The sequence below is a fragment of the Dryas octopetala genome, chromosome 4 (genome assembly GCF_963921425.1).
Source record: "Dryas octopetala chromosome 4, drDryOcto1.1, whole genome shotgun sequence".
In the NCBI taxonomy this organism is placed as follows: Eukaryota; Viridiplantae; Streptophyta; class Magnoliopsida; order Rosales; family Rosaceae; genus Dryas; species Dryas octopetala.
In genome coordinates, this window is record NC_141369.1 from 24,099,078 (window position 1) to 24,121,218 (window position 22,141).

A 22,141-nucleotide genomic window follows, 5' to 3' on the forward strand; every position below is an offset into this window, starting at 1 on the left:
TCGTTTGTCATTAATATTGAGATCGAAAAAATTGTCGTTTATCATTAATATTGAGATCGAGAAAATTGTCGTTTATATATAATAATTAGTGATGTTGTGCATTGGGTCATGGGTGCATGCGGAACGCTTTGCGCATGAACAATGGGTATATATGGCTAAATCATGTAAGAATGTAAGATAGAAGTATGAACAAATGGAATGTGTCATGGAATACCATTGTTAGAAGGGGACCGAGTGTGTGTGGTCTTTGTCATTAACATTTGTTTTAATTAACTGGAATATTTTATCAATACCGGGACTTACAAAGGTTGGTTCTTTAACTCAAACACAAATCCGGGCCCAAAAAAAAAACTCACAAACAAAAGAACAAATGCTATGAGTTCATCTTATTAAATACGGACGTTTCCATTCAGTTAACCCGTTTGCATGAAGTGCATGTATAAAGAGAACAAAATCAACAGAAAAATAAATTGCTTCCCAAATTTGTTTTGTTATAGAAAGACAAGTCAAATCTATTCTTCAAAAATCTAAAATAGTCAAATATTATTATTATTATTATTTTTTTTGCCACGAATAGTCAAATATTATTAATCCTTAATTAAGCTTTGAAATATAACGCATCTGATTCTGAGGGTTGCATATGGTGTCGTCATTAGGTGGTTTCATGTGACTAATTAAGAATGCTCACTCAGGAATTTAATAAACTTACATATTTTAAATTCGCATTTGAAGTTTTATATATTTATATATATGTAATAACTTTCTAGAAACATATATTGGAAACATAAACCGTTATATACTATATATGTTTTGGTATATAAAACATAATGCTATATTTACCATATTCTTATACTATATTTTTATACCATCTTACGTGTCATTATTTTACTGGACAAAGTTTTTCTTTTTTCTTTTTGGATTTTTGTTTTTATTTTTTAGTATCTAATGCATGAATGCTATGTAAGTTGCCATATAAGATGGTATGAAATTATGATATAAAAATGTGGAATGTCTAGCACTACTGTATGTTTTAGTCGGTTGCACCTTGAAATTAAGGATATTTCTATTATTATAAAGTTAGAAAACACCTTTAGTGTTACATACTTCACTAAAATATATAAAAAAAAAAAAAAACACCCAACCATCTTAAAATGTAGAGAAATCAAAAGTTATTTTATCACAAAGACTCAATATAATAATATATAGTAAAAAGGCCGATAAACGGACTCATAGAAATTGTGTAAAAAGATTAGTATATATATAAATACAATTTCAACGCTGACCTAACCATCTAATAACCACATAGTATATATATATATATAAATGTTGAGACCGTTAAAAGAACCCGTGGCTACGTAGGTAGTTGGGGGTCTGTTTTTTTTTTGGCCATAGGTTGTTGGGGGTCTGTTATATATCCGTATGTATGGGGTAAGCAATGGGAGTAGCATATATAACTATATAAGTAAGTCTGTGCATGCATGAGGTCACCATCATTAATCCCAATGCATGCATGCATGATGATGGAGTTGAAATGAGATAGTAATCATAGTACTGTATATATATACACACAAACACGTAAAGTGAAGGTGCCCATTTGGCCATTAATTCCATATATATTTCTTTCCAGAATTAGGCTACTCCAAACAAATTACAAGCTTTATATGTGCTTTCGTTTTCTTGCTTTATAAGGTCCTCGAATCTCGATAGATCTAATTGAACATGCACATATTAACGAGTCTTGGGTCTCTCATCTTTGAGCTTTTTCAGTTTTTTCGATCTGATCTATTATCTATTTTGGTTCTGATGGACAAGGCGATATGGGCTCGAGTGGTGTGAGGTGGGCCGCCGGCCGTGTGGCAGTTGATCCTGATGGTGACCACTTCCGGTAGACCTTCTAGACGTCACCCAGGGTGGGGGTGCTGCAACGTGGCAGTTTCTCATGACATCACGTAGGTTTCAATAGTTGGATTCTGACGTGGACATTAAAAATAAAAATTTATTGATTTTAACTACTAAATTTCAATAACATTTTAGTTTAGATATCAAAATTAAATAATATTTTAAATTAGATACAAGTTGAAAAGTTAAACAAAATAATAAAGTAAAATGTATTATAATTTACAAATAGTACATTACATGCCACTATAATAAAAAAATAAAAATAATATTACATCACAAATACTACATTAATTTATACTATATTGTATTTAAAAAAAAAATCAATCGAGTCACAATTTAACTGTGATTGTCTCACAACTTAAATGTGACTGTCGTTTAGTCACAACTAAATGTGAGTGTCGTACAGTCACAACTAAATGTGAAATTGAGACTACATTAGCAAATTTTTAAGATAATATAAAAGCTAAGGGCAATTTTGTCAAAACCTTATAAATTTTAACTAACATCCATCATATGTGGGGCAAATGACAAAAATGTTAAATGAAAAAAGCTCACATCAAAAGGGCCAACATGTTTGTGATCTAATTTAAAAACTAGATTTAAATTTAATAGTTCAATTGAAATATTAGATGATTTTTATGTTATATATATCAAAAAATTATTAAGATTTGATATTTAATCATAATTTTCTATAAAAACAAATGGATAAGATTAACAACAATTTTGGTCTCCTACTTTCTCAAATAACAATTCAACCCCATTGCAATTTGCAAATTTTGTATAATGCCTCAGTTAATTTATATAATTACATTCAGCCCCCTCTTTCCAACAGCCCAAAGCTTCAAACCTTCTTCTGGTCGCGTGGCCAATGAAATCTGGCTTACGACTCCCACATGGTAAACCTCCTTCGTCACGTGATCTATTAATTCGTTTAATTTTACGTGGCAAACAAAGAAAGGTTGAGATTAATTAAGAGATTAAGACCACCCCACTAGCTATATACATATATATTGTTGGCCTTAATTTTAATATGATCTCAAAATTGATGTTGTGTAAGATGAGAATGAGACAGTGCTACGCTTCTTATAATATTTGGTTTCCCAGAACAAGAGATTCGAATTCGATCAGTACTACGATTATGGTATTTATTATAATCATACCAGCACCATAGTTGGAGTACAGTTGGCAACTTTAATTCCAAGGCCGGTACGTGGAAATTATTTGCATAATCGCTATTCTTATTTTATTTAAGTCCTTTAATATGGGGTAGTAAAATTTTACTAATGGAAGAATAAATTAAAGGTATTGTTGAGCATTTAACTAATGATTTTCGAGAATCTTAAGGAGATAGGTTTTGAACTTTGAATTATATATATCCTGTCTTGCCAACTTCAAGAAGGCCCGCGACGAATCCTTCACCCCAAGATACTCACACACTCAACGCCAGGATACAAATTCGTAGGGGTGGGAACGGTACGGTAACCGTACCGAACCTTTAATACCGCCTGCCAACCGACGGAGATCGGAACCTCTCTTTTCAGCTCCGATGCCGTACCACCGGAATGTGGTAACCGCAATTATTGGTGCGGTACGGTATCATACGGTTTCGGATGGTATTGGTAATACCGAACAGTAAGCAGCCAGCTTCACTCTCAATCTCTCGACAGTAAGCAACTAAGCACTAGAGAGAGAGGTGCTGGGTAGCTGGTTTCTGGAGGAAGTGGATCGAAGAGGGAGATCACAAAACCAAAATATGAAGAAGACCAAACAGAAAGAAAATAGCAAAATAGCAGAATAAGAAAAAACACAGTACAAAGAGGAAAGTAAAGTTGCAGAGGTTACAAAGAGGACAGTAAAGTTGCAGAATATAAAAAAACACAATACACAGTGCACGCCTAAACACTAAAACACTATCCCAAGTTCCCAACAACTGGACCAATTTTCTAGAAAGACAATAAATAAAACTAAATAATATAGGGCCTTCAATCTTGAGCCACATCCTGTTTATGTTTCCCAAAAGAAACTTTAAGTTTAACATTTATTTCACTCAATCCTTATCTTCCTACTGTACTAGAAAATTGCCTTGACTATTGAGCCACATAAACAAAACGGGATGTAAACGTTTGTAAACATCTCTTCATTTCCTCTCAAGCCGGCGAAGAGATGTGCAGAGGTGAGAGGCCGGCAAGGAGATTGCAGAGGAGAGAGGCCACCGACGAGGAGATTGTAGAGGAGAATGGAGATGTGCTCGGTATTGTTTCGGTATCGGAATACCACCGGTGTGGGTATTTCAATACCAGCTCCGACTCCGAATATTGCCGGCACAGATCGGTCGGTGGCCGAAACCGAAAATGGAAGAACAAATACCGAACCGTCGGTATCGGATCGGGTCGGAAGTCGGTATTTTTCGGTAAGTTGGCAAATAAACCCAGCCCTACAAATTCGTCCATTAGTTGATATGATTATACACATGGCCCTAAAGGAGTTTGATGTTACAGCTTTTACTAAAAATTGAATTGTCTAAATTATTTTTCGTTCAATAAATAATCTCATAAAAATAACATAATAAATAAGAATATAATTATAAAATATAAATATTAAAATAAAATTTAATAAATTAAAAAAATATTCAACCACCTTAAAATGTGAAGAAAATAATAAAAAATTATAAAAACTAAGAACAAAATACAAAATAAAAAAAAAACACAATAAAAATGTCAATTAACACGTGCGGATCCAGGATCCAAATCCTGGGGGGTCATTGTTAGGTGGAGTTTGGCGCCGCAAAGCGGCAGCGAAATTTTTTAGGGACCGAGCAGGTGACCGGTTGCGGTGGTGGGGGAGGCGGGCACCAGGGATCGGCGGCAGGTAGTGGGGGGTGGGTTAGGTCTGTGTGGATTTGGGAAATTTGGTTCAAGAAGAAGAGTTGGGGACTTGGGGTTGGGTATGTGAGGGGCACACGGGCTGAGGATTTACTTAGCAGGTGTGTGTTTTGTTTTTAATTCCTAGATCCAAACGATGCCGTTTTGAGTAGGAAGCTTAGAAAAAATTTAATTAACTGGCCTAAACGACGTAGTTTTGATTAGGCAACAAACAGAAAAAAAAAAAAAAAAAAAAAAAAAAAGCTCAGCAGTTGCAGACTTGCAAGCTTGTAGCTGCAGCATCTCGCCCAAGACTTTCATTGAGCAGGTGGGGGGGTCGTCGAGCAGGTAGGGGGGTCACCGTTCTTCTCGCTGGGGGTCGCCTTCTTGCTCAGTCAGGACTCGTCGCCTTCTTGCTCTGCCATTTGGGGGGTCGCTTGACCCCCCAAGCTATAAAGTGGATCCGTCCCTGTGCGGAGCGCGTGCCAAAAAATTATTATGCTTAATTTAAGGATTCCAAATTAATTATTTTCATTATTGCTATATATATAGAGAAAATAAACCAATCTGCTCACCCATTTTGCTCTTTCTTCTAATGCATTATTTAGTGGTTTCATGGATCCCCTCGTGGCTGGAGACCCATGTTCATCAGGACCATCTTGTAATCCCTTAACTTCTTTTCAATAAATTGATATGGAGAAAAAAAAGACCAATTTATTTCGGCATTTCAAAGTGAAGAAAAGAAAAAAAAATCAATAACTGTTTGATATAGTAGACGACATTCAATTATTTTTTCGTTAAGAAAAAGTTATGAGTTCAAACAGTTGATTGTTAAAAAAAAAAAAAAGAGTATACTCTTGTGATATGTCTAAAGGTACAAACATGATATACCTAAAAATACATATTCGTACAAGTACATTTGATTTTGTATCATTCTTATACTATATTTATACCTTAAGGCATTTCATTTTGTTCTCTTTGTATATCATCATTACAACTAACATGAGGGAAAAAATATGAGGAACAACACATTGAAGGGTTGAATTTACTTCAATCATGTATTAGTTTTAAATTAAACTCTTAGATGTGTTGTCTCTCATATTAGCCATACTTCTTATATCATTTTTATATCATATTTGTACCCATCTTATATTATGTTTGTACCATTCTTAAATTATATTGGTAGCCTTCTTATATTATATTTGTACAATTCTTATATCATATCTGTAGAGCTACCAATAGAAACCTCAAAACCCCAATCAAAATTTGTAGAGAGAGACTATCTCCTACCTTGAACCCTGTCGGTCCAACTAACCTCTCATTGCCCTGAAAAGCAGCTACTTGGGCCCAGTGATGGGTCATTGCTAATGGGCTTGAGCAGTTGTGCCTACTTAGGCCTGAGTCCATTATATGAAGCCCCACAGAGCCTAACTTGTAGCCTAAAATGGAACCACCAGCCCAAACTATCTCCCGCCACGGGCCACCAATCAAAAGGGCAATCATGTAATTTAGACCCGTTAATAATGAACCAGATCGGTTTTTTCTGAATCTGAATTGTCCCATATTGAAGCTTCCTATTACCAAGCATTGTCTCTCTTCGTCATCACCTTCTTCAACCCTGTAATTAAGCTCCGTCTGCATCGTTAGGGTTTTCAATTTTTTTCTTTCAATTATTTTTCTGTAGAAGGGGTTTTTGGTGCTTGATCATCCCCTTTCTCTCTCATAAATCTCTCCAATTTCAGATCGGCAAGTGGCAGATCGCGTAAATTCGATCAAGAAAATGTACGGGTTCGAAGCGATGACCTTCAACATTCATGGAGGCTACTTAGAGGCTATCGTGCGCGGACACCGCGCCGGCCTTCTTACCGCCGCTGATTACAACAATTTGTGCCAGTGCGAGACCCTCGACGATATTAAGATGCACCTCTCTGCCACCGAGTACGGCCCCTACCTCCAAAACGGTGTGTTTTGCTCTCTATCTCTCTCCTTTATTGCTCCCTTTCCTCCTTTTTTTTGTCTTCTTAATTTGTTCATTTCGTTGAGTCATCTGTTTCTTACTTGTGGAAATTGAACAGAATTGAAAATTGAATTTTGGATATTGATCTGAATTTTAGGTTAAATTAGGCTTTGATTCGGTGTCGGTGTTGTTGATTTAGAACTAGTAAGAGCAATGCTTGTATTCTAGCTTGGTGTCGGTATGCCTTTGAATTCGCAAATTATGCCAGTATTTAAATATATTAGGTTGCATTTGGACATGTTTTAATATGAGGGATCTGGATTTGACTGCTTAGTTTGAATTGTTTGCATCAAATGCTATAAAAACATAAAATAAAAGACTTTGATACTTCTGTTATGGATTGAAGTGATTTAGAGAGTGAATTTAAAATGACACATTGTATAATTTCATTTGCAAATGCAGAATAAACATAGTATATTAGAGCTTGACAATTAAGGTGTTCCAATACTACATGTGTGATTTGGACTGTGTGAAACTGAAGGGAGAACGATCAACTTATTGGAAAAAAGTTAGATAATTCTAGATTTGAAATCTCTCACTTTAAGCACATATATTGATTGCTCTCTCTCTCTCTCTCTGCGTATGTGTGTTTGAAGTCACCAATTCTTCTTAGCTTATTTGATAATTTGCTTGCAGAACCTTCCCCATTGCATACAACTACAATTGTGGAAAAGTGCACTCTTAAATTGGTTGATGAGTATAAGCACATGCTATGCCAAGCCACAGAGCCCTTGTCAACCTTTTTGGAATATATTACGTATGTAGCTCTGTCTCTTTATGGCCTCATTATTTTTATTTTTGTTCAAAGTTATTTGGAGTTTCTAGTTACCGCACTAGTATTGGCTAGATTTTTGTAATTTATTTGGTATTCATTAGAATATGAGAAAATATGTTGTTCAAAGTTATTCAAGGCTGGAGGAGGAGGAGCACTATGAAGTGTGAAATTATAGGCTTTTGTGAACTTTATGATCATTTGTTACTAAAATTTGAGTTGTAATTGAAAATATATTGTTTCCTATGCTTCATCCAGATATGGTCACATGATAGACAATGTTGTCCTGATTGTAACTGGAACGTTGCATGAGAGAGATGTTCAGGAACTATTGGAAAAATGCCACCCTTTGGGCATGTTTGACAGGTATCATCCTCGTATAGTTATTTCATTTTCTTTGATTTATTCACCCCATTTTTCTCCATAAGTCTTGTAAAATATTCTCTGATTCTTTGTTTTTGTCTCCTCAGTATTGCTACCTTGGCAGTAGCACAGAATATGCGGGAGCTTTACAGACTGGTGCTTGTTGACACACCACTTGCTCCTTACTTTTCTGAATGTATTACATCTGAGGTACAAATTAGTGATGTTTATTTTCTCTGTCATTTTGGCCTCGATGGATAAGATTTTTCAAATCATCGTTAACAATAATGGAGCATCAGTATTGTGGATTCCTGTTGAAGGTTTCTGACGTTCGAATGTGTTTTGATTTTGTTATGTTCCTTGTTTCATTTTTCAGGACCTGGATGACATGAATATTGAAATAATGAGGAACACTCTTTACAAGGCATACCTTGAAGACTTTTACAGGTTTTGTCAGGTAATTGTTGATTTCTAAATGAAGATATTTATTTATTTTCATCTGTGAAGTTTTTCTTTTTAAATATTTTGTATTTTCTCATCAATTTGCTTTTGATTTTATGGACAGAAACTAGGTGGTGCCACAGCAGAGATCATGTCTGACTTGCTTGCTTTTGAGGCAGACAGAAGGGCTGTCAATATTTCCATAAATAGGTATGTTATTGTTGAGTTGTTGACAAGCATTTGTGACGTCGTAGTTTCTTATGGTTTTAACATTCTTTTCATGGCCTCATGCTATTGATGTTCACTCCATGCAGCATTGGAACTGAGCTTACTCGAGATGATCGCAGGAAACTGTATTCTAGCTTTGGTTTACTGTAAGCTCTTCGATCATCCTGATTTGTTTGACTTTGTAGAGTATGTTCTATTCTAGCTTACTATCTCTGACAACTTTTTGCCTATGTTGTACAGTTATCCTTATGGACATGAGGAACTTGCTGTCTGTGAGGACATTGATCAGGTATGCTGTGAGTTTCAATTGGTTTAGTACTTGCCTCAAAGGTGCTCCAGCTCTTGGTCCATCTTCTCTTGAAGGCCTTTTGTTATTTGCTGTTCCATTATGATATGCTTCAAGGAAAAGAGCAATGAAAGTTGAAATTCTACAACATTGTTTGCATTCTTTGCATGATATCAGAAGTCTGAAGAAATTTCTGCCCATACTTAAATTCCTTATATTTAGTTTAGGAATTCTTTGGAATACCAACATCAGCTTATTATGTATATCTTCACTCCTTCATGTTTCCTTAATATTCTCAAGTTATAGCAGTGTTTTTGTCTAAGCCATCTTCTTGGGTGGTGTTGTAGGTTCGTGGTGTCATGGAAAAATATCCTCCTTATCAGTCTATTTTTTCAAAACTATCCTATGGTGAGAGCCAGATGCTTGACAAGGCATTTTATGAAGAGGAGGTGAAAAGGCTTTGTTTAGCATTTGAGCAACAGGTCTGTTTTTCAGTTTCTGTGCAGCGATATCCTATGTCATAGCTCTTCACATTCTATTAAGGGTAGTTTTATCTTCATTTTCTAGTTCACTTATCCTCAGTCATTGAACATTTTTTTTCCCTGACCTGCAGTTTCATTATGGTGTTTTCTTTGCATACATGAGGTTGAGGGAGCAAGAGATCAGAAATTTGATGTGGATATCTGAGTGTGTGGCTCAGAACCAGAAGTCCAGAGTTCATGACAGTGTGGTCTTCATATTTTAGTGGGATTGGGACTTAAACAGTTCATTAGAGATAATCATTTGTTCTTTTGCATAATCTTCTGCATATCTCCTCCCCCATCTTGTCCACAAAATGAATTGTAGAGGTGGGTTCAGTTGCATTGTTTGCAATATCGGGCCGTCCAAATAAGTACTTTGGAATATATTCCAATGGTCTTTTAGAGGGAAGATGTCTTAAATTCTGAATCGAATGTGTTTATGTTGTTTGGGTTGAATTGAATTCATATATTGTAATTGAAGATCTAATATGGTAGCAGTAGCTATTCTTTTCTTTGAATAGATGATTAATTTAATTCTAACAATATAACGTTAACAGGTTGGGTTGAAAGTGAGGGTAACAATGGTGAATTTGAAAACTTAATTAGTATTTTGCGTCCTGCTTTTATAAGGTAAATCACTTTCTGTTGGTGGCCTATTGACTATTGTAAACTCTTGGAGGCTGTAGAGTGAAGACAGAGTCACATTGAAGAACATGAAAATGAAAATTAACAACGAAACAAGACATAAGTTTTCTACCACTATTCGCATGCTAACTGCATGAGTTTGGGTATCATAAACCCCAAAAGAGCTTAGACCCCTGTGTAAAGCCAACCAATTTTACATGGAAATACATGGTGAAAACGACATGGAGTTTTGTTAACGGAACGAACTGTATGACATATGGGGTTTACCGCTTCTTTTCCTTCATCTAATAGTCGTTTATACAGTTTCCGTTGATCAGTTCTCACCTTCGCTCCAAATTTTAGGGTTTGATTGTCGTTTCCGATGGAAGAGCCATCACCATCATCATCACCGCCAATGAGTCAGAACCAGAATCAGAGTTCGTCGTCGGCGGCAACAAGCATGACGGACCTGGACGTGGACTCTCTGGCTCAGTGCGCGAGCTACCTAAGCCTCCAGGACCTCTCCAACATGGCCATGACCTGCAAATACCTCAAAAAAGTGGCCTATTCCGACTCTATCTGGCAACGTTGGTTCAGGTCCTTTTCATCTTCATAACAATTCCTTACCTCCACTTCTATATCTATTTGTGCACTGATTTTTTTTTTTTTTTTTTTTTTCCAAATTCATTTGCTACAGGGAGTGTTGGCCGCAGCAAACACCTTCCACCTCTGCCTCACAAACGTCGGGGGTGAGGGATGCGTATTTATGTAGGCGTACGGCATTGCTGCAATTCAAGTTTGTCGATCCCTTTCTCGCGAATATCTGTACATTTTCAAAGCCTTACGACATATTACTGGACGAGAATGATATAATCTTCTGTGAGGTATGTATATAATATGACTATATGCAATGCCAACATTTTCTTCCATGAATTCTTGAGTTTGAATAGTTGGGCATTTTTAACTTTCTTTTATGTCCACCGTGACATTGTATTTTTGTATGTTACTTAGGGTTCACGAATACAAGTGATACCGATTGATAACGGGTTAACTCAAAGACATTTACCTGACTCGCTCAGTGGTCACACCGCAAGAATTACTTGTATGAGGTGGGCATCCCGTGTGGTTTTTCTTGTTCCGCTTATTATATGCGTGTTCTGTTTGGAATTTCTTTCTCATTTTTAAGTTTGTTGTTCCTGTTTATTCACTTTGTTACTGTGTTTTCTCAATTCTAGAATTTTGACACTAACTGCAGGCTGTTTCCACTTAATGAAACGTCTTTATATCGAAGCGAAACACAAACAAAAGAGAATGTTTTGGTAACATCAAGCTCTGATCATTCCATTCGGCTATGGTGGAAGGTATTGGATGAATTAAGAAGCTTTTAAGTATAAGCTTATATTTTTTGGCTTTTCCTGACCTTCATTCTTGGTTTTTTCATTGTTAATCTAATTCAGACTTGACTTTGGCTCCTAATATTTTGCTCTCAACCAATATAACAAACACCTAGAATTTGTAATATATGATTCTCTATGTGATTTGTCGGCTATTATTTTTCTGTATTAGGATTATCACTAGTTTCTGTTTCACTTGTTTGCTTCTTTTGTAAACTCCCAAAGCTTCTAATCTCATTCTTTCTTCACAGGGTTCTTGCCAACGATGTTTTAGAGGTCACACTGGCCCAGTTTCTGCCTTGTCAGATAAATTGTTGGGCAATGGTACTGGAAAAGTATTGGCAAGTGGAGGGGAAGATGGCACTGTTCGCCTTTGGTCTCTTAACTCCAGTGGTAAACGGGGCCAACAAGCTTTAAAGGCTACTTTCTATGGGCACGAAAAGCCCATCAAATTGATGTCAGTTGCTGGGTATGTGTTGGTCCCTTGAGGAGTTTAATGTAGTTATATTTACTTTCAGTAAAACTAGATAAACATGGTGTCTTCATTGTTTGTTTAATATCTTTTTAAATTTTTGGTACTCAAAACTTCTTGAGTTCACAGTCTAATATGTTAAATGATCTATGTGTTTTTGCTTACCTGGTAGGCACAAAACCTCTCTTTTGGTAACCATTTCAAAAGATTCTAAGGTATTCTCAATCATCCATTCAATGCTTCCCTCTTATAAGATATGTTCATCCTCTTGACTGTTTTGTCATTTTGTCATTGGGTTTCTCATGTTTGTAGTTCCTAGCAGGTGAGGGTGTGGGATACAACTACATCATCCTCTGTTCGTTCTAGATGCTGTGTGGGAATGACTTCTATTCCTGGTGCCCCTATAAACATGAAGTGCCATGAACAGTTGCTCTATGTTGCTGCTGGTTCCTCCATTGTTGCAATTGATTTGAGGACAATGCAAAAAGTTATCACTGCTGCAACAGGCGCAAAGCTGTATTCTTTTGAGGCTACGCCTTCAAAATCTTTATTCTGCATAGGCAGTAATGGCAGGTATGACAGGCAAATTACTTGGTTTCACTTGAGTTCATGAACCTAGTGTGGCATGTCTAAGAATAGGCCAAGCTAGTCTTCTAGTTGGAATTTTGAGACAACCAAATTCAATCTACATGTTGTAATCATAATTTTGATAATGCTGCAGAGCGATGCTTTATGATATCAGGAGGAACCTGATTTCAGAACCAATAGCTGAGTTAGACGGACACACAGCGCCGGTGACTTTCTTGCACATGGATCCATACAAAATAGTTACAGGAAGCACAGACGATTTTTATGTTAATGTTTGGGAGGCCAACACTGGTTCGCTAACTAATTCCTTGGATTGTGGTTGTGGAGCAAAAACCAACATTGGGTGTTATGCCATGGCTGTAAATGGGTGTCGAATTGCTACTGCCAGTGCCAACAATGTTTATGAGGGACTAATATGCTTTAGGGACTTCACCAATGCTTCTCTTCCTGCCATTAATCGTGAAGATGACCATCTTGCAAAGTTTTGGAATGCACAATCTTTCAGTGATACTGATAGCTCAGAGAATGCGTATGTTGTACAGAGTTATCAGTAAATCCTTTTCCTTTTCCCATTTGATTATATTGTCATTTTCGAGTGGGATCTTTTACATCATCTATGGAACCAAAAAAACTAAAAAGTGTCTTATTACTGTTAACATTTCTTTTTCCTCCTTCACTGAACAGGCAGCCTATGATACGTCTATTTTCTAGTCTGTTTTGTAATCCATAATCCAACTGCGAAATTAAGCTCCATTTAGACAGCGCAAAGAGAAAATTATAGTGTTTTTTGTTACCTTAGAAGTGATCAACCCTTAATCCACCATATTATTAACCCATTTCTCTACCATTCCTCACCATTTAGCTAACACCAAAGGCTTTGGAGAAATAGAAAAATAGACTTTTTTTGTTTATGGGACTATTCAGACCACTCAAAATCATTGAGTTGACCACTCCTTCAATTTTTTTGCCTATTTTTTTTTTCTATTTTGCCCCTATATTAAAAGAAAAACTTATTTTTCCAATTTGGCCGGCCACCCATCCTCATCCCCACCATCGGTGCAACCCCATCCCTCCCCGCCACCGGCGTGACCCCACCCCTCCCATCGCTGGTTGACCCTACCTTTCCCCATCATTGGCGTAATCCCACCCACCCACGATCTCCCTTCTCTCTGCCTCCCTCCCTCATCGGACCACCATAGGTGGTTGGCGCGACCCCATAGACCTCCAGATCGGGGGTCGCGCCGGCCACCTATGGTGGTCCAGTGAGGTAAGGAGGCAGAGAGAGGGAAGAGAGAGAGAGAGAAAGGAGATCGGGGTGGGTGGGGTTGCACCGGCGATGGGGAGAAGTGGGGTCGACCGGCGAAGGGGAGGGGTGGGGTCGCGCCGTCAGTGGGGAGAGGGTGGGGATGGGTGGCCAGCCAAAATTAGAAAAATGAGTTTTTTTTTAATGCAGGGGCAAAATAGGAAAAAATAGGCAAATAAATGAGAAGGTGATCAACACAGTGATTTTGGGTGATCTGAATAGTCCCCCTTTGTTTTATTGATCAGCAAGTCATCTAGTTTGGTTTTTACTTTTTCCACCCCACAGGCCACAGCACTTGAGAGTTGAGACTTGGGTTGAGTATCCGTTGTCCACTGGCCAAAAGCCCATTTGCCAATTAGTCCACCAAACCCCACTCTCCCCATTTTAGTCCCCAAGCAGTCCACACTAGAGAGTAGAGACCTCGAAAACCACCATGGGCACCACCACCACCACCACTCTCCTCCTCCTGATCCTAATCACCACCATCGCCACCAGCAACTCAGCCCCACTCCTCGGCCTAGACACCTTCCTGACCCAGCAATCCCGGGTCGACCGGCAAGCCTCCAACGACTCCTTCCTCTCTCTCTCCTACACCCTCAAAAACTCCCTCTCTTCTCACTCCACCCCTTTCTCTCACTCCCCTCCCTCCCTCATCTCCTCTCTTCTCTCCCTCTCCGTCCCTCTCGCCCTCCACGTCCGCCTCGTCGGCTCCTCCTTCCCCTCCTCCTCCGCCTCCCTCCTCTCCTCCTTCCTCTCCGCCTCTCAACCCTCCAACCACTTCCACGTCATCACCCCCTTCGACTCCTCCCACTCTCACCGCCTCTCCGTGAAACACACGCTCCACCTTGACGTCTCCCACTCTCCCTCTCTAGCCTCCCACCTCTCCAAAACCCTCAATTCCGAACTCGCCAAAACCACCTCCAGTCTCCGATCCCCACTCCTCTCCATCCCCTACGACACTATTGACCAAATCATCAAGCAGGACTTCGAGAAAGAGAAACCCGTTCATGGAGTTTACTTGTATTTTCTAGATTTGGGTCCCCAATCCAAGCCTTATGCTTATAGCTATGGATCTGGGGACTCCTCCCCTGCTTTCACCAAGTGTTTGGGGTCCATTTGGACCGGGAAAGACAGGTACATATGGATTGATTTGGGTGCTGGCCCTGTTGATTACGGCCCGGCTCTTTCGGGTGATGGGGTTTTGCCCAGAGGCGAGTTTCATCCTCTGGCGGCGTTGCACGGTCGCCCCAAGTCCCAGAAGGGGTTGCTTGCCGAATTGGCTTCCTTGGTTTGGAGTGCTTACCAGGTTCTTCTTGTGCCCTCTTTGAGAATTCCTGTTCAGTTTGAGGATTCATTGATTGTTCAGTTTATACATGTTTCTGGTTCCGAGAGCGGTAAGGATTCGAGTAGTTTGGATTGGAAATCCATTGAGAGGACGTTTATGGACGAGGCCAATGAGAATGGTTTGTTGTTGGGTGATCAGTCTTTGAGTTTCAAGACTTATAGGGTAAGTTATTCTGAGTGTTCGCTCTGTTCGTTTGCAATTTCTAGGTCTATTAATTCGTTTACGTCCAGGTTCTTGTTTGATAATTATACTTTGATTGCGAGTGAGTATTTGGACTCGAAGCGATTGCATCAGATATTGTCTGACTCGGCTGAGGAGTTTAGAAGGGTGGCGGGGTTACCTGAGGAGGAGTATGGTAGGGTTCTTCCTGTTTATGTGTTTGATTTGGACTACAATATGCTGTTGCTGCTCGATAGGTATCACCAAACTGTTGCTTTTAGAGATATGGTTATTGCAGTGAGGACGAGAAACACCAGACTGTGAGTGATTATAGCTGTAATGGTCGTCATGTGTTTACACAGACAAGGGAGCTTGAGCGTCCTCTGGTTGGTTCGATTTTACAGAGTATGTGGGGAGTGTCGCCAACCCATATGTTGTGGAGCCCTAGGCACAATACTACCTTGGTGGATTACACATGGAGTGTTGGACAGACTCCATTTGGGCCGTTCTCTGAGATTTCATCATTATCGTTTGTGCAGAAGGATGCTGCTCGGAGAAATGTTCTTTTGACATCACTAAATCACAGCATATCAAGTGCTATTGATGTTCTCGAATCCATAGCTGCACATGGTGGGGAAAGAAAGCTGCTTAAGCGTAATCGATATGTTGAGTTCGTACAAAGGTGGAACTTGTTCAAGTACAAGCTGGACAAAGCAGTCTCTGCACTGTCACATTTGGATTTTGAGATGGCTTTGTATTATTTGAGGTCCTCAGATCACGACCTATATGCCATCCACTCTCTTGTCTATCATGCCTCCCAAGAATTGGAGGCATCCCTTGTGTGTTTCAAGGATCCACCATTTCCATGGGCAACAATTTCGATGTCTGCAGTAGTTTTAGTTGCTCTCTTTTATATTAATTCTAAACGAGACAAACTCTTCAGAAATAAAAGTAAGCAATTTTGAAGCTCTTTAGAGGAAATGATTTTGTATCCTTTGAATGCAATACTACACTTGTATTTCTGTAATGGACATGAGTCAGAGGCCAGGAACTAGTATTCAATTTTCTCATAACTTTACTGCATTTTGAGTTGTTATTTTTCCCGTTTATCTCTCAAGTTCGTAATATTTGCCAATTGCAACCTGTGATCTCATCACTGACCACTAATGGTATGCAGTTCAGAGGACTTCTATGGTCTGTGTTACTTTTAAGAGGTTATTTCTTAATTGTTTTTTAGATTGATTTCCATGGGAACCATCTTTATCCTGACTAAAATTGTTCATGTATGTTCTTTCTTAACTTGAAAGTTTAACTTGCAGCTGTTATTACCTTGTGAACAACTTATGTGGCATCATGCAATTTGTGGTGCTCCAGTCATGTTTGTGTATAGATTGTGCGAATGTGTATTAATTATACATTGATTGTATGTTGAGTCCATTTAGGCTGTTTTAAGTAATTATGATGAGTCTTCTTTGTGACTGATTCTTTAGGGGGGTTGTCATATTAATGTCGCCAACATATATTCTATGGTTTAAAGCCTCTACCATGATGTTATCTATTTGAGTTGGGTAAGTTGTGATATCCCAATTTTGTTTTTCATGTAACAATGAGTTTGTTTTTGGTCCATGTTCATGTTTTTCTTCATGTCGTACATAAATAGAGTTGATGTAACTTTCTTAGCTCATTCAATGCAACAATGCCATTTTCCAATAGTAAGAGTTCTTTCTCGCCCCCTTCGGCTTTAAACTCCGATGCCCAGCAAGAATGAGCAACCCCGCCTTCTAGCCTAAGAAGCTCTTCTTCCTTCCTTGAATGTCCAACAGCGCTTCTATCCACTAGAATTAAAGCCTAATATGAACACTGGGTTTTCGCCGATCAAAGAGAATAAATAATAAGTAGAGTTGAAATAATTGGAAAGGAAGTTTTTGGTGCAGAAATTGACCATACCATAGGAATAAAAATGAAATAGAAAACAGAGTTCAAATTACTAAAGAAAAATTGTGCTCCTTATTAGACAAGAACCATCATTTTACCTTTGAATTGCACATCTCGGAGTGAAGTGCAAATTTCCATCTCAGTAATTGAGAACGTATGGATGAGCAATTCAGAGATCTTTTGGATGGATTATCTCAGTATGAAAAAAAAATGAGGGTATGAACGTATGGATGTGCTACTATTTGCACACCTTTTTCCTTCCCCTGATTTTTTTTTCTTCTTCTTCTTCTTCTCCAACCCTCTCCCAGCCAGCCCCTCCACCCAACCCACCTAGCCCCTCAACCCCCTCACCCAACCCACCCACCCCTCCCTCCCCCTCCAGCCTCCCCCCTCCACCCAACCCACCTAGCCCTTCAGCCCCTGCACCGACCCCCCCAACCCCTGCACCACCAAAACAGCCACCACCACTACCACATTCTTCTCTCTCTCTCTCTCTCCTCTCGCCCAAGCAAATAGCAAGAAAAAAAAGGGTGGCAGGTGGTTCGGCAGACCAGTGCCGAACCACCTGCCACCTTTTTTTTTTTTGTCTGCTTGGGCGAGAGGTGAGAGGAAATGAGAGAGAGAGAGAGAGAGAGAGAGAGAGAGAGAGAGAGAGAGAGAGAGAGAGAGAAAAAAGAAGTGGTGGTGGTGGTGGCAGCTGTTTTGGCTCAGGTAGGGGGAAGAAGAAGGTGATGGTGGTGGTGGTTGTGCGCCATTCAGAGAAGATGAGAGAGAGAGAAAGAGAAAGGGAGGTGCCAGTTGGTGCTGCGGGGTGCAAGGTGGTGGTGCGTGTGTGTTGACAGAGAAAGGGAGAGCTTGTGAGAGATGATGGGGGTGTGTGTGCTGGTGTGTGTTGACAGAGAAGGATAGGGTGTGTAATGAAATGAGGGTATTTTGGTAATGGGTTGGGTGTGTGTTGAGAGGTTTTGAATTTGAGGTAAATGTGTGAGGTGTGTAGGAGAAAAAAAAAAAAAAAGGGTGTGCAAAAAGAAAAAAAAGTGTGTGCAAATAGCAGCCCTCTTTCTTTTTCTTGTTATTAATCCCAATCGAATAGGCATAAATTAAATCAAGCTGAGATGGAAAATCCAAAAGAGTTGGAAAAGCATTACATTCCCCAAACTATATACTCGAAGTTTACATGCAAGCAATGCATAATGTAAAGGTTGACAGTGATTTAATTTACATCGGTATGCAGCATCAATCTCATGCTCTATAAATTGATGCGCTAGTTCTGATTATTTACAAGTGAAGCAAAATTCTTCCCTGTGAACAAGTTCTGTTCTCAGTGTTTTGCATGCGTTTAGAAGAAAAATAGAGAGTCCGAGGCATCTACTTTTGTTGGTTGATTGAGCAAAATGGTGCTTGTAATGGTGTTCCATGGGGAGTGAAGGAGCTCTCTTTCTTGAAGCTCTAAGCTATCTCTGTTGGAAGAGCAAACAAATGGGTTGTCGCCAATTCCTTCAAAGAAAATTCCTCCATACTCGTCGTCACTGCCAACCTGCGGTTGGTTCTTTTGTTCTTCGCCATCAGTACTACTGTCATCCTCCGAGAAATTCGAGTTCTTCTCAACCATTTCTCTGAATATTGAAGATTGAAGGAGGAGGCCAAGCGCGGTGGGAGAGGATGACTTGCTACCAGCGTTAAGAGGGATGTTGCTGCAGGATACTTCTTGCTTTTGAGGAGAGTGCAAGTAATCAGAGGCAAAAGGGTTTGTGTGGGAGAAGGAGGATTCCTCTGTTGGGGTGTAGTTGTTGGCCATGAATGGCATGCTCTGAATCTCAGTGATTTTCTCTGATTCTTGAGTGGCAAGTGGGATGTCAGCTTTTGGCTTTAACCATCTTATATAAGAACTCAAGTCGAAGTTGGTCACAGCATTGATCCCTCTGTACTCAATCGCTGCAATGTCGTAAGCACGAGCAGCTTCCTCTTGGGTACCTGCAATGAGAAAACACACATTTCTCAGTAAGTGTAAATTCTCTTCATTATGATTTTCAATTTCCTCTTTTATGACAAAGCTTATCTCACAAATATTCAAATATGGCAATAACTTACTGTAAGTGCCAAGGTAAAGGTACTTGTTCCCGAAAACTCTCCCTATTCTTGCTTCCCATCTACCATTATGATGGTGCCTGCAAAATATGTGCCAAACTAATATTTAGATACTGTTTTTTCATTTGTAAGTTTTTAAAGGATTTGGTTTGATCATCAAAATGTTAAGAATGTCACCTTGCAACTCCCCTGTACTTGGATACACCTCTTGAAAAGCCACTGCTTTTTCTGGAACAAAGAAACATATAGTTTTAATTATCAAGGAAACTGTAGCCAAAGAAATTTCTGAGTGTGGAAGTCTTTTCACCAAAAAGATGTATGCAGTCCTACCTTCTTAATGAGGCCAGATACTCTTCTTTTGTCACAGTTTGCATGATCTCAATTTCTTTCTGATAGTCAGATATCTGTAAATAGCAGCATCAAAGTCAGATCAGATTTTTTCATGCTAAACTTCTAAGGGCATGGAAAAAAGCTTTGTTTTGAGTTTTAAACACTCCATATTATGTAGGTGATGATATTCATACTGGGAAGTTGGTGAAAGTGGAAGTTCCCCAGTACTTAAGTGCAGCTAAATCATATGCTCTTGCAGCAGATTCTTCTTCATCATAAGCTCCTGAGAAACAAAGAATAAGATTAATATGTTTCATTTCTCTATAATTCCATAACAGAATGAGCAATATAATCGAAAAACTGAACACTAACTCAATCTAAAAAAAAAAAAAAAAAAAAGGTACTCACCAAGGTAAACTGCTCAGTCCGGAAAATCCATTTCAAAGCGCAACACAAAGAGAACACAAAATTCCAAAGAAGATGTCAGTATCCAGAGGAAAAGCAATAGATGAAGAGAGTGAAGTGAAATGCAACAATAACAGTTAGCTACCTTGTTTTCCTTTCTTCTTCTGTGTTACATTCCAGGAGAGCTTATCCCACAAGTGGGCTTCAAATCGACCAGTCCATCTATGTCTGTTAACAAACATAATCAGTTTGCCTTAATATTTTTACAAAGGAAAGAATCAAGAAAGAAAGTTCTGCCTATTAAACAATCATATATAAACCACTGGATTTTGTTTATGTTCAAACCTGCTGACACCGCGGAATCTTGAACTTCTCTTCGTTGTTGTAGCAGAAGTTTGATCAGCTGGCTTTTGTGTCAACTGCTGCTGACTCTGGCTATTGTCACAAGTAACTGCAACTACTGCTGCAACTGGGTCTCTTCGCCTTCTCTTGACACACCGCGATGCCTGAGTCTCACGGTCAGCTGTGGACAGGCGACGCCTCCCAGGGTTCTCTTCGTTCTTCACCATCATCAACTCCATCTCTTATGTGTCCTTACTTGGATTCTTAACTTCTCTTCTTTCTTTCTGTGGTCGTACTTACTTGCTGTGGTTGCTTGGAAAAGAAGAGTGCTTGAGTATATATAACTAGTGTGCTTGTTTTGGCTTTATGCTGTTTTGTTTTTTGTTGCTACAACTGTTATTATATTAGTAAACAAAGGAGACGATGAAACCGAAGTATTTGAGAGACTGAGACAAATTCCATGGTCCGTACCCTGTTTGGTAAGCCCAAAGATCCCAAATTCATATGGTTCCATGTGGTTTTGGATTTGCTCATATGGCCGCGCGGTTTAGTTCTGCCAGTGCATAACATGTGTGAGGCTATGAAGCTTATGCCAGTTTCAATGCATAGCAAGAAGGGCTTTCTGGTCCATTCAGTGATATTTTCTGTTCCGTACACACATAATGCATATAGTCATCATAATGCATAATAGTGTCCATGTTTACTGCGAGTAATAATATACTAACATGAAAATAAATCCCAAAATTTTGTTTGATTTCATTTTGAACCTCGTTTATTTTCGACAATTAAGATAATGTCATGACATCCAAACTGTCTAAAATTTAAGAAAACGTTTGGTGTCTGAAGCTTTTTCCATAGATTTTTGAAACCCCATTTTACTCTTATTCTTCAAATTAAGATAGAAAGGTATCTCTTTCTGCAACTTTGTTGTAGGAGGAAACTACCCCTCTACCCCAGAAGTAGTAAACGATTTTAGTTACAACTTTGGTCCATGCAGAACAAATTTCCGGCAGCTGGCATGAAATTGATTAAGCTCAACAAACATAAAAGATAAAAAACAATGCATGTTCTGACTTTTGGTCATTGATACCGAGTGGTTAGCTAGCTAGTTTAATTTATGCCAATTAAACAAGACAAGACAAAACAAAACAAACCATGTTTATCTTTGTATAATTAAGAACACTCCAGAATGCCCTTGCATTTTGTTGTCTCCACAAATAAAGAAATGGAATATGGAATGTTTGTCAATCAATAATAATCATTATTCAAACAGTTGGGGTTGCTGAAATTCATAGGATTCATCGCAGAGTTTGGACGGTTTATGTTTAGTATAAAACTATTCAGATTCTGATGTTTGTGGGTGCTTTTTTGGGTCTGTTATGGAGTTTGTTGCTCCTATGGATCTGTACCCGACGGTGCTTCCTAGGAATCAGATGCTCTTATATTCTTGTATAAACTAATATTCTTTGACATAATCATATCATCATATTCCTATTTCTTAATTGAGTTGTAGTATATATTTGACATACCCACCCCAAAAACAGAGGTGGCCATTGTTTTAAGAAAACAGAGAACCACTTGCTGCAACATCCACACACAAACTCAAACTCATCTTTTGTGGTCTGAAATCAGTGGCACATAGCTAGCTTTATGCGCCATGCTGCAGGGTATTATGAATCTATGATCATGGTCATGGAGTCAAATCAACTGTGAAAGCCAATCATCAATGATGAGAAGCAACATTTTCATGCAATATGATCATGATGAT

The 22,141-nt window shown here is 38.8% G+C and overlaps 5 protein-coding genes across 7 annotated transcripts; 4 read left to right on the forward strand and 1 right to left on the reverse strand.

Moving 5' to 3' along the window:
* Nucleotides 1-6,287: 6,287 nt before the first annotated feature.
* Nucleotides 6,288-9,922, forward strand: LOC147288591 (V-type proton ATPase subunit d2). Of its 2 annotated transcripts, none has more exons than XM_086240616.1 (11): nt 6,288-6,380; nt 6,503-6,721; nt 7,414-7,534; nt 7,808-7,915; nt 8,020-8,122; nt 8,289-8,369; nt 8,478-8,563; nt 8,668-8,727; nt 8,822-8,870; nt 9,215-9,349; nt 9,481-9,922. In XM_086240616.1, exons 2-11 carry the CDS (start codon nt 6,541-6,543, stop codon nt 9,610-9,612), a joined length of 1,056 nt encoding a protein of 351 aa, XP_086096742.1. In that variant the 5' UTR covers nt 6,288-6,380; nt 6,503-6,540; the 3' UTR covers nt 9,613-9,922. The 2 variants fall into 2 exon arrangements, with proteins under 2 accessions (XP_086096742.1, XP_086096743.1); XM_086240617.1 differs by having other exon boundaries at nt 6,310-6,402.
* A 120-nt stretch (nt 9,923-10,042) lies between these two features.
* LOC147288592 (uncharacterized) lies at nt 10,043-13,269 on the forward strand. Of its 2 annotated transcripts, XM_086240615.1 has the most exons (9): nt 10,043-10,280; nt 10,376-10,609; nt 10,710-10,896; nt 11,024-11,121; nt 11,268-11,373; nt 11,658-11,875; nt 12,051-12,093; nt 12,201-12,451; nt 12,600-13,269. In XM_086240615.1, the coding sequence occupies exons 2-9, from the start codon at nt 10,395-10,397 to the stop codon at nt 13,018-13,020; spliced, it is 1,539 nt and encodes a 512-aa protein (XP_086096741.1). In that variant the 5' UTR covers nt 10,043-10,280; nt 10,376-10,394; the 3' UTR covers nt 13,021-13,269. The 2 variants fall into 2 exon arrangements, with proteins under 2 accessions (XP_086096741.1, XP_086096740.1); XM_086240614.1 differs by having other exon boundaries at nt 10,043-10,609.
* Nucleotides 13,270-14,202: 933 nt separating this feature from the next.
* On the forward strand, nt 14,203-15,597 carry LOC147288593 (uncharacterized). Its single transcript, XM_086241073.1, has one exon. It carries the CDS (start codon nt 14,203-14,205, stop codon nt 15,595-15,597), a length of 1,395 nt encoding a protein of 464 aa, XP_086097199.1.
* An 83-nt stretch (nt 15,598-15,680) lies between these two features.
* LOC147288594 (uncharacterized) lies at nt 15,681-16,376 on the forward strand. Its single transcript, XM_086241072.1, has one exon. The coding sequence runs from the start codon at nt 15,681-15,683 to the stop codon at nt 16,236-16,238; it is 558 nt and encodes a 185-aa protein (XP_086097198.1). The 3' UTR covers nt 16,239-16,376.
* Nucleotides 16,377-18,547: 2,171 nt separating this feature from the next.
* LOC147288595 (AP2-like ethylene-responsive transcription factor SMOS1) lies at nt 18,548-20,612 on the reverse strand. Its single transcript, XM_086240610.1, has 8 exons — nt 20,377-20,612; nt 20,177-20,259; nt 20,035-20,043; nt 19,821-19,909; nt 19,627-19,700; nt 19,474-19,524; nt 19,300-19,376; nt 18,548-19,182 (listed from the first exon to the last, which is right to left on the reverse strand). The coding sequence occupies exons 1-8, from the start codon at nt 20,610-20,612 to the stop codon at nt 18,548-18,550; spliced, it is 1,254 nt and encodes a 417-aa protein (XP_086096736.1).
* Nucleotides 20,613-22,141: the final 1,529 nt, after the last annotated feature.

Coding starts and splice junctions, on each gene's coding strand:
- LOC147288593 (XM_086241073.1), top strand. CDS start 14,203: ATGGGCACCACCACCACCACCACTCTCCTCCTCCTGATCCTAATCACC.
- LOC147288594 (XM_086241072.1), top strand. CDS start 15,681: ATGTGGGGAGTGTCGCCAACCCATATGTTGTGGAGCCCTAGGCACAAT.
- LOC147288591 (XM_086240616.1), top strand. CDS start 6,541: ATGTACGGGTTCGAAGCGATGACCTTCAACATTCATGGAGGCTACTTA. Junction 8,370..8,477: donor ACTTTTACAGGTTTTGTCAG/GTAATTGTTGAT, acceptor TTTTATGGACAG/AAACTAGGTGGTGCCACAGC. Junction 9,350..9,480: donor GTTTAGCATTTGAGCAACAG/GTCTGTTTTTCA, acceptor CCTGACCTGCAG/TTTCATTATGGTGTTTTCTT.
- LOC147288595 (XM_086240610.1), bottom strand. CDS start 20,612: ATGGAGTTGATGATGGTGAAGAACGAAGAGAACCCTGGGAGGCGTCGC. Junction 20,260..20,376: donor AGATTCCGCGGTGTCAGCAG/GTTTGAACATAA, acceptor GTTTGTTAACAG/ACATAGATGGACTGGTCGAT. Junction 19,183..19,299: donor CCTTTACCTTGGCACTTACA/GTAAGTTATTGC, acceptor TTCTCATTGCAG/GTACCCAAGAGGAAGCTGCT.
- LOC147288592 (XM_086240614.1), top strand. CDS start 10,395: ATGGAAGAGCCATCACCATCATCATCACCGCCAATGAGTCAGAACCAG. Junction 10,610..10,709: donor ATCTGGCAACGTTGGTTCAG/GTCCTTTTCATC, acceptor CATTTGCTACAG/GGAGTGTTGGCCGCAGCAAA. Junction 11,374..11,657: donor CCATTCGGCTATGGTGGAAG/GTATTGGATGAA, acceptor CTTTCTTCACAG/GGTTCTTGCCAACGATGTTT.